Source organism: Alosa alosa, chromosome 7, assembly GCF_017589495.1.
Source record: "Alosa alosa isolate M-15738 ecotype Scorff River chromosome 7, AALO_Geno_1.1, whole genome shotgun sequence".
In the NCBI taxonomy this organism is placed as follows: domain Eukaryota; kingdom Metazoa; phylum Chordata; class Actinopteri; order Clupeiformes; family Clupeidae; genus Alosa; species Alosa alosa.
Window position 1 is genome coordinate 1708368 of NC_063195.1, and position 16182 is coordinate 1724549.

At 42.8% G+C, this 16182-nt stretch overlaps 1 protein-coding gene across 1 annotated transcript in view; it reads left to right on the top strand.

Annotated features, from left to right (window-relative positions):
• Positions 1-16182, top strand: part of LOC125297244 (NACHT, LRR and PYD domains-containing protein 3-like) — a 313314-nt gene that overhangs the window by 263234 nt on the left and 33898 nt on the right. Inside the window, 3 exon segments of the mRNA XM_048247469.1 lie at positions 5747-5857; positions 7205-7324; positions 8316-8432. Of these exon segments, the coding sequence (XP_048103426.1) occupies positions 5747-5857; positions 7205-7324; positions 8316-8432 (348 nt within the window).

Here is a 16182-nt window from a genome sequence, read left to right on the forward strand (position 1 = left end):
CCACATATACCATTTATCCATATTCCACTCATCCACATATCCATATTCCACTCATCCACATTTATCCATATTCCACTCATCCACATATCCATATTCCACTCACCCACATGTACCATTTATCCATATTCCACTCACCCACATATACCATTTATCCATATTCCACTCATCCACATATCCATATTCCACTCATCCACATATCCATATTCCACTCATCCACATATCCATATTCCACTCATCCACATATCCATATTCCACTCATCCACATGTACCATTTATCCATATACCACTCATCCACATATCCATATTCCACTCACCCACATGTACCATTTATCCATATTCCACTCACCCACATATACCATTTATCCATATTCCACTCATCCACATATCCATATTCCACTCATCCACATTTATCCATATTCCACTCATCCACATGTACCATTTATCCATATTCCACTCATCCACATGTACCATTTATCCATATTCCACTCACCCACATATATCCATATTCCACTCATCCACATGTACCATTTATCCATATACCACTCATCCACATATAACATTTATTCTCACTCATCCATATTTCACATCCATTCCCCCACACATACCCCCCCCCCACCCCAACAAACACATTTGGTTTCCCGCTCTCAGTCGTCATACCTAGTCCTGTGATGTCACATCCATAATGCTGATAAAATGCCTTGTATTCTTAGGATGAAATTGATTATATGAAATTTGAAGATTACTCAGTATTCAGAGTAGTGTTGCACGGTGTATCGATACTAAAAAGGGACACGCAAAAAACGATATGATTTCCGACGTTTTTAGAATCGATACTTTATTAAAAATTAACGTTCTGTGTCTGCCTGAACTGCTCTCACTGCTCCTTGCACGCATCTAGGCAAGTGGGCGTGTCAAGCAGGCAGCTCTGAGTGAGTGATTGCAGCCAACGTCAACATAGTTCTTTGCCGACAGTCCTCGGCCTTGTGGATAAAACAAAAGGTGAAGTGAAATCTGCAACAATTTCGATACATCGCGAATAGCTGAAGGCAAACCATCAGGTACACAGAGGCCCGCTTTGTAAAATATGTTTCAAAGTCATTTAAAAAGCAGTAGGCTACACATTGGCTAAACACCTCGCAGACATATCCCAACATTTTTGTTCAAAGAACAACAGGTTAACGAATATGCTATAGAAAACACGACTACATGGTTAGTGCCAAGTTCTTCTCTTCTGTTTTAGTCTAGCCTAAGTGAAACGAGTATGGTTCTCTGGGATAAAGCGAACCTTCCTTCATCAATGAATTTTGACGAGACATAACGAGCTGTAATCATTTTGACGAGACATAATGAGCTGTAATCATAGGGTGCTAACGTGATGAAAGCGCAATGTTCACGCCAGAATAACATTACCATAACTTGTAAACAATAGGGCTGCAGCTATCGATTCTTTTGTAATCGACAATCTAGCACTTTATCAATCGATTAATCGGATAACATTTTTTTTTGTATTTTTAAACAACCAAAACAAATAATGCATAACGAAAATTACATTGCTGTAAAATGATCAAGCAATTGGCACAGAGCTATTTATTCTAACTCCAACATTTGGCTCCAAAACTAAGCCCATTTATTGCAATTTACCCATTTAGTGTTTATAAGTGCCAGTGCCAACAATTAAATAAATGTTCAAAATACTCTCTGAAGTGCTGGGAGGGAGAAGAGGGAAAGCAATTTAATGGATTAATATGCACAACAAGTTTCATGCTGTAATCTAGATAATCTAGATCTAGATCCTGACATCAAAGTAAATATCTGTTTTATGTAGATTTCTACACCTGCAGCATTTGCCATTAGGCTACTAACAAATAATTTTACCATTAGGCTACTAAAAAATATTTTTGGGGTAGCCTATTTGCTGTGGTAACCTAGCAACCTGTGTGTGTGTGTGTGCACGCCAAGGCGCGCGTGAGGGAAGATGAGGGTGCATGCATGTGTAGGGGTTCTTTTTAGGCATAACCTACTGTCTTTCAATTGAAAGTGAATAGGTTTACTACTTAAAAACATCAAAGCTAAACATTATATCACGACATTGCTACAAATTCAGTATGTGATTAAAATCAGCCAACATCAATGTAGGCTATAGGCTACGTAGATAGATATATAGCCTACTTTATTGACGTTTAGTGAAACAGCATGGAGTGGATGTTTTCGGTTCAGAAGCTTATTCTTTTCCTTTTTGAGTAATGATCCCAAAACTTTACTTGAAAACTTTAGACATTCTCTGCCATTTATGGACATCTTGACTCCGCAATTGCGCCAGCTAAATTCAGAATGTATCACGATTCACACCCTAATGGTGTGCTTCCTGAACAACTGTCCGTGTGGAACAATCAGATCCCTGCGCGTCATAGGAATTTAACGAGGCTTCGAGGCATGGTTTTTGCCTCGAGTAATTTTTGTAATCGAGTTATTCGAGTAACTCGATGAATCGTTTCAGCCCTAGTAAACAATCTATTTCGTGTTCGGTCAGTAGGCTACTACTGGTAATATTTGTCATGGCATGTAGACTGCAATTTGTTTAATAATTATTGCCCAGATGTAGGATAGGCTACCCGAAATGCGCTAATTAAAGCCCACAGCATATAATACCAGCAAAGCGTGTTGAGTTCTAATAATAATAGCAACTTATTGTTAGGTGGTAGCAAATCATGTTATCAAAGAAATAGACGTAATGTAGGAATGCACACAGACATATTGCAACAAGTAATGGTGTAGGCCTATCTGACAAAGACCTGAGACCTGAGTGGTTGGAACGTCAGTGACTTGTACACTGGGCAAAGAAGAGCTATCCTTACATTTTTCCTTTGCAACTGTCAAAGAAATCCCATGAACACAGGAAGGCCTAGGGTAGCCTATACTGTACATCAGATGGCCTAAAGATTAGGCCCCTCTGCATAGCATTCAGTGATGTGCATGCAGTAATTTCAACACTGACCTTGATCTAGCCTAGTTTGGCTATTTAAAGCTACTTTATTGGCAAAACACAACACAATGTAAATGAACTATAACAAACAATAAAGGACTTAATCACACAAAGTAGGCCTACTATTTTACTGACTATAAAAATAATAATTATGCAAGTTTAGAACCCAGAATTGACCTGCACACTACAAAAGTGCACCAAATTCAACACACATGACTCAATACACACTTGGAGGAGGTATGAGTCCTTTCTTTTCCAGATATCTTAGGATTTCACCGTAGTATCGTTTCAGTATCGAGCATCGTGATATTTATGGCAGGTATCGTATCGAAGTCATAATTTTGGTATCATGACAACACTAATTCAGAGGACAGAGGTTACATTAAAAGTTATGCAAATTAATTCACTGATACTAATTTTTCCCCCACTCTAAGGCATTTTGTTTACCAATATGAGTCCAATTGTCACATCCATAATGCTGGAACTGCCCTATGGAGCTAAATTTGTCTCAATAATATTTGTATATGCGCAGAGGGGATCCACAAATATTTCTTGATTTGCATGTGCGTTTTGATATCTACAAATAAAAAAAATCATATGTGTAACTCGTATATTGATTTTTAAATAGAGATGTGCATTTGTAAATAAAATGCCATTTGTAAAACCGAAAAATTTCATTTGTGAAAACACCCGCACCCACATTCTTCGCTTTCCACAGTTATGTGTTTTTGAGACGTTCTTCGCCTGAAAGTCACACAAATCCACACGTAAATAGGCCTACTTTAATTCACCAGCACATAGAAATCGCAATCCCGTAGATGGGGACATCCACAAATATTTCTTGACTTGCATTCGTGTTTTGATATCCACATATAAAAAAATCATATTTGTAACTTGTAAATTGGTTTTCACAATTGTAGATGTGTATTTGTAAATGAAATGGCATTTGTAAAACTGAAAATTGCCTTTGTGAAATCTAATTTTGCATTTGTGGATCACCAGCACACACAGTTTTCACATTTGTGGACCAGCACGATCAGCACACGTGTTTTTGAGACAATCTTTGCAGCAGAGGAGCCACCCAGATGCACAAATAGCCTACCTCTAATTCGCCGGGACTTATACATTTTGGGGCATCTCGCCCGGGGGATTCGCCTGCCCCCTTGGCTCTGCATCGGTCGTTTGTTTGACAGTTTTTACTCTTCTGTTTTTGAAAATCTAGCGCGAAATGAAACACTTTAATCTGATCATTGTTGTAACCAGTGATGGCGTCTGACAATAATAATACATAACATTTGCCTGTTACCTTAAATAGGCTACTGAAGTCATGAGCTCCCTCTCTCATAGCAGGCACGTGCTGTTTGGAACAGAATAGGCTACTCTACAGGCTATCATTGCGGTTTGGAACAGAATAGGCTACTCTACAGGCTGTTTGGAACAGAATAGGCTACTCCACAGGCTATCATTGCGGTTTGGAACAGAATAGGCTACTCTACAGGCTATCATTGTGGTTTGGAACAGAATAGGCTACTCCACAGGCTATCAACAGAATAGGCTACTCTACAGGCTGTTTGGAACAGAATAGGCTACTCCACAGGCTATCATTGCTGTTTGGAAACAGAATAGGCTACTCCACAGGCTATCATTGCTGTTTGGAACAGAATAGGCTACTCCACAGGCTATCATTGCTGTTTGGAACAGAATAGGCTACTCCACAGGCTATCATTGTTGGAACAGAATAGGCTACTCCACAGGCTATTGGAACAGAATAGGCTACTTTACAGGCTGTTTGGAACAGAATAGGCTACTCTACAGGCTATCATTGGCTATCAGGCTATGTTTGGAACAGAATAGGCTACTCCACAGGCTATCATTGCTGTTTGGAACAGAATAGGCTACATGAGGCAGAATAACAGAATAGGCTACCACAACAAAATAAGAACAGTTTGGAACAGAATAGGCTACTCCACAGGCTATCATTTTTTGGAACAGAATAGGCAACTCCACAGGCTAAGAACCTGTTTACATCTGTGAATAGACATCATGAGGCTTTTTTGGAACAGAATAGGCTACAACAGGCTAAGAACCTGTTTGGAACAGAATAGGCTACTCCACAGGCTATCACTTTTGGAACAGAATAATTTGACTTTCTGTGCTATGTTGGTCCACAACAAAGATATGAAAATGTTTACATCTGGTGAATTTGACATCATCTGTTTATGTTGGTCCAGTGATAATGGTAACAAATGAAAATGCTGGTGAATTTGATTTGATCTGTGTATGTTGGTCTCTCCTGTTCTCATTCTCCAGTGTAAGACCAGGAAAAGGGGGTGGCCTAAAATGTGGTCCTGTGAGAAAGACTAACATGACCGTGAGCCTGTGGGGTAAGAAAACAACAACAAACAACAACAAAAGATAAGAACCTGTTTACATCTGTGACTTGACATCATGACTTTTATGACCGTAACAACAACAAAGATAAGAACCTGTTTACATCTGACATGACTTGACATCAACAAAGATAAGAACCTTTTATGACCGACATCATGAATGAACAACAAAAAGATAAGAACCTGTTTACATCTGTGACTTGACATCATGACTTTTATGACCGTAACAACAACAAAGATAAGAACCTGTTTACATCTGTGACTTGACATCATGACTTTTATGACAGTAACAACAACAAAGATGTGTGTGTGTGTGTGTGTGTGTGTGTGTGTGTGTGTTGTATAACGTTATATCGTTATTGTGTTGCTGTAGTCCAGAGAAGAAGAGGTCCCATTCCCCTACACCCAGCTGTGTGTCCATGAAGAGTGATGCATCTATGGGTCAGCCAATCAACTTTAAAGAGGGAGACTCTTCTACCAGACAGTAAGATAATGACAATCTTTCTCTCTTTGTGTGTGTGTGTGTGTGTGTGTGTCAGAGCTAGTGAGCGGAGAGGAGCGGATGGAATTTTGGTGGAGCGCAGAGTGCTTATTAATTTCGAGGCCAGAGCGGCCACTTCGTTCCCCTCCAATTTCGCTCCGATACCGCTCACACCACGAGTCTGGGGCATGCCCGAATCCAACCAGACTTCCTGTCTTCATAATGTAACCAGGATCGTTGCGTTTTCAAACAACGATATTGGCCATAGTAATGTAACGGAATAGGCTTAGCCAGAGCTTGGGCTAGCATTCAGAAACAGGGGTAGGAACGCAGCTCACAAAAACAGTACACACTAGGCAAGTCAAACACACACACACACACTAGGCCTACACATACAGGGGTGGGCGCAGCCCCCCACACAAAAAGGATCACACACGAGGAAGACCTAAAAGGGTAACACGCTACACTAAATCACAGACATTAAAACAGTAAATAAAGGCATTAACACACACAAACAACCCCCAGAGTTCTCCCCCGTATCCCAGAATGCATTGTCCCAGAGTCCGTAGCACATAGTCCAGCGTGCCGACGTTACAGTAAGTTCATTTGGGATGAAGTCGCTAAATATTTTAGAGAGGAAACTGAAAGTCATGGGGCTTACAAGTGTAGGCCTACTATTCCTACAAAACAACTAGATACTAACAACGTAGAGCAAGAACAAATATGTGGTGACACTGTTCCAGTGAGATTTATTTTGGAATTTAAGAAGACACATTTCGCGGAAACATGAGTGTGCTACGGAGAGCAAAGAAGAACGTGAGCAATTTGAATAGCCTGCTTTAAGTAAGGCTGAAGTAAAACTCGGATGCTAAACCTGTATTATTTGGGCAATTAGTCCCACTGAACCCTTTAGTTTTAGGCTTATAGGCCTATGTATTGACGTTGCCAAGCTTGTTCGTTGTTGCACTGTCGGTGTTGCATTAGGCTCTTTTACAATACATGTTCTATGAGTGACATTGCCGTTGTTCGTAGTTCTTTGGGATTTAAGTTTTCTAAGGTGACAATTCGGCTTGTAGATCATTTCTGCCTCTTTTAAATTGGAGCGAGCGTGGAGCGATTTCACTGGAGCGGGAGGATTTTGAAGTGGAGCGGGGAGCGAAATTGAGCGGAGCGGCCTGATGTGAATTTGAGCGGAGGAGCGGCCGAGTGGACAGCCACCTGAGCGAGGAGCGGCCAAGTGAACAGCCACCTGAGTGAGGAGCGGGATATTCACACCACTCAGCTCACTAGCTCTGGTGTGTGTGTGTGTGTGTGTGTGTGTTGTAGCAAATGATATGTGTGTTGCTGTAGTCCAAAGAAGCAGAGGAAGAAGAGGTCCCATTCCCCTACACCCAGCTGTGTGTCCATGAAGAGTGATGCATCTATGGGTCAGCCAATCAACTTTAAAGAGGGAGACTCTTCTACCAGACAGTAAGATAATGACAATCTTTCTCTCTTTCTGTGTGTGTGTGTGTGTGTGTGTGTGTAGGGCTGGGACGGTATGGATATTTTCTTGTCGCGGTTGAAAAGCAAGAAATGACCGCGATTTTGCGGTATACCGCTTTAACTCCAATTCCACCAGTTGCTTCAGACACGAAGGAAATAATCAGTTTAACAACAAGGCTATCACGATTTTAGAACTGTTACATTCATGACGCTTATGCTACTGTTACAATGGTAGGCTACCACACTTTTTAATGGCTGCATCAGGTTATAACAAAGGTAGGCCCTAATCTACATGTCTCTGTTGAGTTAAATTCTTAACAAACTACAACATGTTTTTTATTCTGTTTCAACTTTCATGGAGTAAACATGTGACTCCTTTCTTGCCAAATTTTACAGCTTTCAAGTCTCACATCTTTGTGTAAATCGAGTTTGAACGGAGAGAATAGAAAAGTGTTATGATTGTGTTGGACTCTCACATAGTAAACACAAATGAAATGTTGGAACATAGTGCTCCCCAACACACGCAGAATGTCAGGTTTGCTTCATCTTTTGATGATAAGTTTTGTTTCGAAAACCTGAATCATAAGATGGTCCCTCACATAACACATCACAACATTACACACTATGTGCAGGCCAATGACCACTCACATAACACATCACAACATTACACACTATGTGCAGACCAATGACCACTCACATAACACATCACAACATTACACACTATGTGCAGGCCAATGGCCGCTCACATAACACATCACAACATTACACACTATGTGCAGGCCAATGGCCAATATCAATGTGCCAATGACACATAACACGGTGATGACGGTGACAAGCTCAGACCCGCGGTAGGCGTCATGTGACAACGGTATTGCAGTAATACGGTTACCGTCCCTGCCTTATCTGTGTGTGTGTGTGTGTGTGTGTGTGTGTGTGTGTGTAAAGCTTAAGCTTATGGTATGTGTTTCTGCTGCAGGCCAAAGCAGAGGAAGAAGAGGTCCCACTCCTCTACACCCAGCTGTGTGTCCATGAAGAGTGATGCATCTATGAGTCGGCCAATCAACTTTAAAGAGGGAGACTCTTCTACTGGACAGTAAGATAATGGCTCTGATCCCTATGCTGTGTGTGTGTGTGTGTGTGTCTGTATGTGTTTGTGTGTGTGTGTGTGTGTGTGATGATGAACTCGCATCAGGGAAGAGCATTCAGGGGAGATATGAAGCAATTCACTTCAGCAGTAATCACATGAGCACATTCAGGGGAGATATGAAGCACTTCAGCAGTAATCACATGAGCACATTCAGGGGAGATATGAAGCACTTCAGCAGTAATCACATGAGCACATTCAGGGGAGATATGAAGCACTTCAGCAGTAATCACATGAGCACATTCAGGGGAGATATGAAGCACTTCAGCAGTAATCACATGAGCACATTCAGGGGAAATAGTGTTTGAAGTATTTCAAGTAAAACTGTTCTGTTGTTTAATTGGTCTCCTGATCTGAAAGGCTGATGTGTGTGTGTGTGTGTGTGTGTGTGTGTGTGTGTGTGTGTGTGTGTGTGTGTGTGTGTGTGTGTGTGTGTGTGTGTGTGTGTGTGTGTGTGTGTGTGTGTGTGTGTGTCTGTGTGTGTGTGTGTGTCTGTATGCATGTGTGTGTATGTGTGTGTGTGTGCGTTTGTGCATATGCGTGTGTGTGTGTACAGTGGGTCCTGGTTAAGTTTGGACGGGTTCCTTCATGAATCACGCACCCCATTTTCTCAGCAGAAATGGCACAAACTGCAGTTGACACAAACAACCACAAGGTGTCACTTGGGAGTTCTGCCACTACTATTTTTGATGCGACTTGACTTACTACTTCCATGACGCAGTTTCCAAGTCAGTCCAAGTCAGTAGAACAATCAGAGAAAGTTGAACCATCACCAAACATATATGATAATACAATAGCGTGAGTTTATATATCTTATACCCTATTTGTCACGGTTACTTATAGATTTGATAGTGTAACGATAAGCGCATAAGACTTTCAGCGGGGGCACGGGAACTTAAATTGATCACGGTAGTTTAAGCTTACACTTGACAAAACATTCTAATATGAAAATGTAGATGCTATTGTTGTAGAATGGTGCAGCTCCTTTAAGAAAGCCTCGTGCGCAGGGATGGAGAGAGAGAAAGCGAGAGGGGATATGTGTTAGAACTTAGATGCGTGTGGAAAAAGTAGACGTGCTGTTGAGACTGGAGCGAGTCATATTCAAAATAATGCAAAAAATAAATCCGCAGATAAAACCAATTATCCTCATTCATTGCAACCGCAGCATGCCTGCTTGCTGACGTTCAAACGAAAAAGATATCAAAGCACCTTTTGCGTTTGAATGTAGCACGAAAACATTTTTAAACAGCTGGACAAATGATTTAGCTAATTGATTATAGCCTGTACACCAGCAATTGTTGAACATTTACCTGTACAAGTACATTGACAGTAGCCCAGCTTAACAAGCATGTTGCATGTTGTAGGCATACTGTAGAAATTTCACTTAAATTGCAACCGCAACATGCCTGCTTGCCGATGTTCAAACGACAACGAAAAAGATATCAAAGCAACAAGAGGGTTGTGTCTGAATGACACTGAGTTTTAGACACTGAGGGCCCTATCATGACATTCTAAAGTGCATCGTCACTCGTCAAAAGTCTATTCAAATTTAGTAGGATGTCCAGTTCACATTGGGAGGGGTTTCGTTCTCAAAAGTGGAGCGCATGGCGTAACAAGGTGTTCCTAGGTCTTTTAATCAGTCAAATGGGTGTGTTTGGGGCGTAACATCATTTTAAACCAATGAGAATGACATCTGTCATTCCCTTTAAAGGCTCAATGCGCATTATGTCAAATAAATGCATCGGTATTTTGGCATTCAACGGCGCATTTGAAGGAGGCTGCTTGCGAGACCGTATAGAATAGTCATTCTTAAATCATGCTTTACTAAAACCTAGCATAGCCTTCACGCATTTGCACTCGTCTATTATTTGAACTCATTGGCAAAGTGAAACTAACTTCACCAAGGAGTCAGTCAACGACAAGACAGTTATATGCAGTTACTTTCACTATTGACTGACAATGGGTTACCATCGAAAACATAGGCTGGAAAAAGCAACACTTACCCTAATGTTGCTCAAATGACTGAATAAAACAACATTTATCCTGCAGAGGAGTTGCTTATATCTCGTGACCGTCGTCTTCAGCTGTGCTCCATAATGTGTCTCTCGCCTCTCCCCCTAATCACTTTTAACCGTCATTACCAATTTGCAAATGATGGTGAATAACTACTCATCATGAGATGTACAGTATTTCGTAATATCTTTATTCTAATTATGTTTACCATTGTTATCGTGCAATTTGTAATGCTTTGCATGGACGTGCGCTGGTGTGCGTTCATGAATGATAGAAGGATGGTGCGTGCACCTGCCAATATGACTGTTGACATGCGCTCTTAAAATAGCATATGAACAACTTCGCCATTGACTTCTGACCAGGTTTAGGTGGTGTATGATAGCGATTTTTTAGACAACGCCCAGGTCCCTCCCTAGGTTGTTAATTGCCACACCCCTTGCGTGCAAAATAACGAATTCAACTTCGCGGTTGTGAATAACTAACTTTACGCCATAAACTGGTGACCCAAAATATAGCCCTGAGTTTTTGAAGTGAAGAAATATTTTCGTATAAAAAAAAATGGTCATTCTTCAATCTCCTTCACTGACGCCTATGGAAAAGGCTTAACGTCCCAAAGCAACGATCAATGATCATCAAAATTCTCTCTCATATTGCTCTTTATAACCATCTATAAAAAAGTGTTTTTTCTTTTCTTTTTGAGCACATCCGAATCCCAGGACATAACGCACTGGACCTTATAATAGTCTCGAGATATAATTCCAAAGGGGGCAGATAGGGGCCTACTGCACTTAAAACTTAAAAAAGATTGAACAAAGCTTCCCGAACTTTGAAATTTCCAAAGCGATCATTGACTGGCATCGGGTGAACGAAAAAGATTGAAAGTTGAACAGGCTATTAAAAACTATTTGGCGCATCCTCCATGTAACAGGAGAGACTGGGCTCTCCCTTCTATGAATTGAAAAAGACGTTAGGCTACCTGCAAACTGGCCTATGATTTCATTGCTGAGTTTGCGGCAAAGCAAGAAAATGTTTTTTTTCCTGAGTCAGGATATAGCGAGTCAGTGTCATTTATTTGTCCAATGTTAGCCTACAGACCAGTACATCTTATCAATAGTTTGAATGTCGTGTGTGTTTCTGCTCATTGACAAATACCGTTCAGCACAATGATTCATGCCCAATTAATTCCTCCTGTTAGTGTTCGCCTTTGTTACACTATTTGGTTTCGTGATGTAGCCTATGATAAACACCATATGGCCAAATATGTGACTCAGCTAATGTTATAGGCTATACAATTTCCCCTCTTAAAGGCAAGCTGGTGTAGCTTATTAGACTAGGCTACTATTAAAATACACCGACGGTAGCCTTGGCTATGTGTAAAGTAAGCTATCGCATGATTTCATGCACGTAAGTGAAAAGGGCCTTGCATCTGTCAAGTTCGCACAGGGCCTCGCACCCCCTTGCGACGGCCCTGCAGCTCCTCCTAAGACAGCGAGGAAAAAGTTAAAATACGCGATAAACCCGGAAAAAGTTGACAGGTTTGTTTCGGTCCCGGTGATTATTTGTGAAATTGTGCAAACGACAGCCTTTTCAAGGCATTTCAAGGAAGGAGTCGTAGCATGCAAGCTCCCAAATTGACCCAGTAGCCTAAGGCATCAATAAATTGTTGGGACTGGGGAGGGTCATGCGTTTTTCTCAATCACTTTGGAGGGTCATAGAAAAATTTCTTGCTGGCGAGGGAGGGTCACGCCTTTTTGACTAACGCCCCAAAACTCCTCCGTAGCCCCTTAAATAAATAAATAAAGAACAGTTCCTAATTGATTAAAATAGCCTGTAGGCTTACACCAGCAATTGTTGAACATTGACCTGTACAGGACATTGACAGTAGCCCAGAAATAAATAATGTAATCTGCTTCGCTTTATTTAACAAACTGCAAGCAACAAGGGATTGAGTTGCTTGGGCCAAACCCAAACTTGGGCCAAACCCAAGAGCAGAGCCTATCTGTTAAGGCACCCATTCCCCCCCACTCGATAGGGCTATATGGTAACGAGCTGTGTCCCAACCGTGCCTGGAAAGACGATAGAAGATGCTTTCTGAATAGCACAGCAAGAAGAGGCGGCTCTGGTCATCCCATACCCTCCCCCACTTCCTGTAGCCTACCATTATGAAGGCCTGGGTTAAATGACAACATTCCGGACTCTGCTGTACAACTGGAGCAGCTAGCATGCTATCGAGCAGACAGGGCCATTGTAAAGGGAGGTAAATCACGAGGAGGAGGAATCTGTGTTTACATCCGTGACGAATGGTGCCGGGACACTGTAGTAGTATGCAAACACTGCTCACCACTGGCAGAGTTTATGATCATAAAGTGCCGTCCTTTTTACCTGCCAAGGGAAATTACTGCGATTCTGCTAGTCGCAGTATACATCCCACCTACCAACAACAACAGCGATAAGAACGCGGCTCTTAGTGAACTGTACCAGGCTGTCAGTGAACAACAGACGGCACACCCAGACGGTTTCACCATCTTCACTGGAGATTTTAACCATGCTGATCTAAAAACTGTACTTCCAAAGCTACACCAGCATGTTGATTTTCCAACAAGAGGAGATAACATCCTGGACCTGGTCTACACTACACACAAAGGAGCATACAAAGCCACCCCCCCTCCCCACATTGGACTTTCAGACCATATCACTGTTATGCTAATGCCGCATACAGACAAAGGGTAAAAGCGAACAAACGGTTTGTAAGCAGGTAAAAGTGTGGCCTGAGGGAGCCTCCGATGCTCTTCAAGACTGCTTTGACACAACAGACTGGGAAATGTTTAAGCAGGCAGCCACTTACAACAACCCGGACAGACATAGAGGAGTATACAGACACTGTAACCTCTTACATCACCAAGTGCATCGATGATGTGACCCACACAAAAGACATCATCACTTTCGGGCTAACTGGAAGCCATGGCTGACAGGGGATGTCCTCAGGCTGCTGAGGGCCAGAGACAAAGCCTACAGAGCTGGGGATGAAGCTGGCATGAAAACAGCGAGAGCCAACCTGTCCCGTGGCATCAAGGGAAGCAAAAAAAGGAATACACTCACAAGATAACCACCCACTTCAAAGACAGCAGGAACTCACAAAGCCTATGGCAGGGCATTCAGGCCCTCACGGGACTACAAGCCCGCCACAGAGCTGTGAGAGCAACATCCCTCTGCTCAACAACCTGAACCGCTTCTTTGCTGCGCTTTGAAGCACAAAACAGCACCTGCCCACAGAAGACCCATCCCCTCTACATGAGCAGCCCCTGTGCCTCTCTGCCGACAGCGTGAAGGGACACTTGCTGCTATCAACACCCGTAAGGCAACAGGTCCAGACAACATCCCAGGTCGTGTAAGCTGAAGGACTGCGCCAGGGGAGCTTAAGGATGTCTTCACAGACATCTTTAACACTTCCCTGAAGCAAGCCATCGTCCCATCATGTTTCAAAGCTGCCACCATCATACCTGTGCGAAGAAAACTGCTCCATCCTGCTTCAATGACTACCGCCCTGTGGCACTGACACCCATCATCATGAAGTGCTTTGGCCGCTTGTCATGTCACATATCAAAGCCATTCTCCCCCCCCCCTGGACCCCTTCCAGTTTGCATACCGAGCCAAGCGGTCTACAGAGGATGCAATCTGCTCTGCCCTCCACCCAGCCCTCACCCACCTGGAAAAAAGAGACTCATATGTGAGATTGCTGTTTATAGACTTCAGTTCTGCATTCAACACCATAATACCACAACAACTCATCTGCAAACTTGACAAACTGGGACTCAGTACCTACCTCTGCAACTGGCTACTGGACTTCCTCTGTCAGAGGCCCCAAGTAGTATGTGTTGGCAACAATACCTCAAGCAGCATCACACTGAGCACAGGGGCCCCCCCCCCAGGCTGCGTGCTCAGTCCGCTGCTCTTCACCCTGCTGACGATGACTGCACTGCAACCTACAGCAACAATCACATAGTGAAATTTGCTGGCGACACAACTCTGGTGGGTCTCATCACCAAGGGCGGCGAGACTCAATACAGGGTTGGAGGTCGACCATCTGACCGATGGTGCAGGGACAACAACCTCCTGCTGAACGTCAGCAAGACCAAAGATTGTTGTTGACTTCCGGAGGGTCACACCCAACACCTGCCACTGACCATCGGCGGTGCTGTGGTGGAGAGGCGAGCAGCACCAAATTCCTGGGGTTGCACATCAGTAGAAGACCTCTCCTGGACCACCAACACTGCATCACTGGCTGAAGAGCTCAGCGCCCGCCTGTACTTCCTGCGGAAACTCAGGCGAGCAAGTGCTCCACCAGCCATCATGACCACATTCTACCGAGGCACCATTGAGCATCCTCTCCAGCTGTATGCTGTGTGGGGGCGGGAAGCTGCACTGAATACAACAGGAAAGCCTTGCAGCGCATAGTGAACACAGCTGGAAGGATCATTGGTGCTTCACTCCCCCTCCCTGAAGGACATTTACACCACCCACCTCACCCGCGGGCGACCAAAATTGTGAGTGATGCAAGTCACCCCGCTCACAATCTGTTTGATCTACTGCCCTCTGGGAAGAGGTACAGAAGCCTGCGCCCTCCCTTTTCTACCAGACTCACCAACAGCTTCATACACCAAGCTGTAAGGATGCTGAACTCTCTCCCTCCTCTCCCCCCTCCACCCTCAGCTACATAACATCCTGGACATTGGACCCACAATGGCCGCCTGCACTACTCCACTTGCACACTTGAACACTTGTACACTTTACAACTTGGTGTTGTTGTCCTGAAAACACAACACTTCTGCTGCTCTTACATAACTTGCACCACTATGCCACTTTCTTCATTACTCAGGTCAAACAGAACTACCCAAGCCTCTTATTGGCCTGACTTTGCACTAGTTTTTTATTGACTGTCTATGCACAATTTCAACAAAATTTTGCTGCTCTTATTTTTCATTATTATATGTGCCCTCTTATTTACTTATTTACTTTTTTTTGTTTACTTGAATGTTATGTTTGTCTGTGGACTTAAAATTGGTAAAAGATGTCTTGTCTTCACCGTGGGATAGTGAGAAACGTAATTTCGATCTCTTTGTATGTCTGGAACATGTGAAGAAATTGACAATAAAGCTGACTTTGACTTTGACTTTGACTTTGACTTTGAGTAGCCTAAAACGACTCGTTGCCGTTTTGGGACATTAAGCTTTTTCATGTTAAGCCCCCTCCCCACCCCTTCTTTCACAAGCAGTGGGGGCCTTGAGCACCAAAGTAACACTTTTTTTGGCTTTGGCTAAATATTTAAAATCATTTGAGTTTCACTAGTCACATGTTTTAACAAGCAACACTTGTTATTGACCAATATGTCCCGATCAACCATCTGCAACTAGGAAAAAATTCCATGTCACATTTAACCTTTGTGTTACTTTGTGCCCCGCGCTGCTCCCCTTCAGCTTTCTGTTTCTGAAGCTAATGTAACAACAAATACCACCTTGACGTGAAAAAGCTTAACGTAGCTCATGTCTCAAAAGCGGCAACAAGTCGTTTACTCCCATATAAGCTCATCATAAAGAACGTTTAACGTGTCACAAAAACAGCTATCAATTAATCACCAAACGTCTTATAAACAAGTCTTGCCAGGAGCAACACCTTGCAAAAATGATAA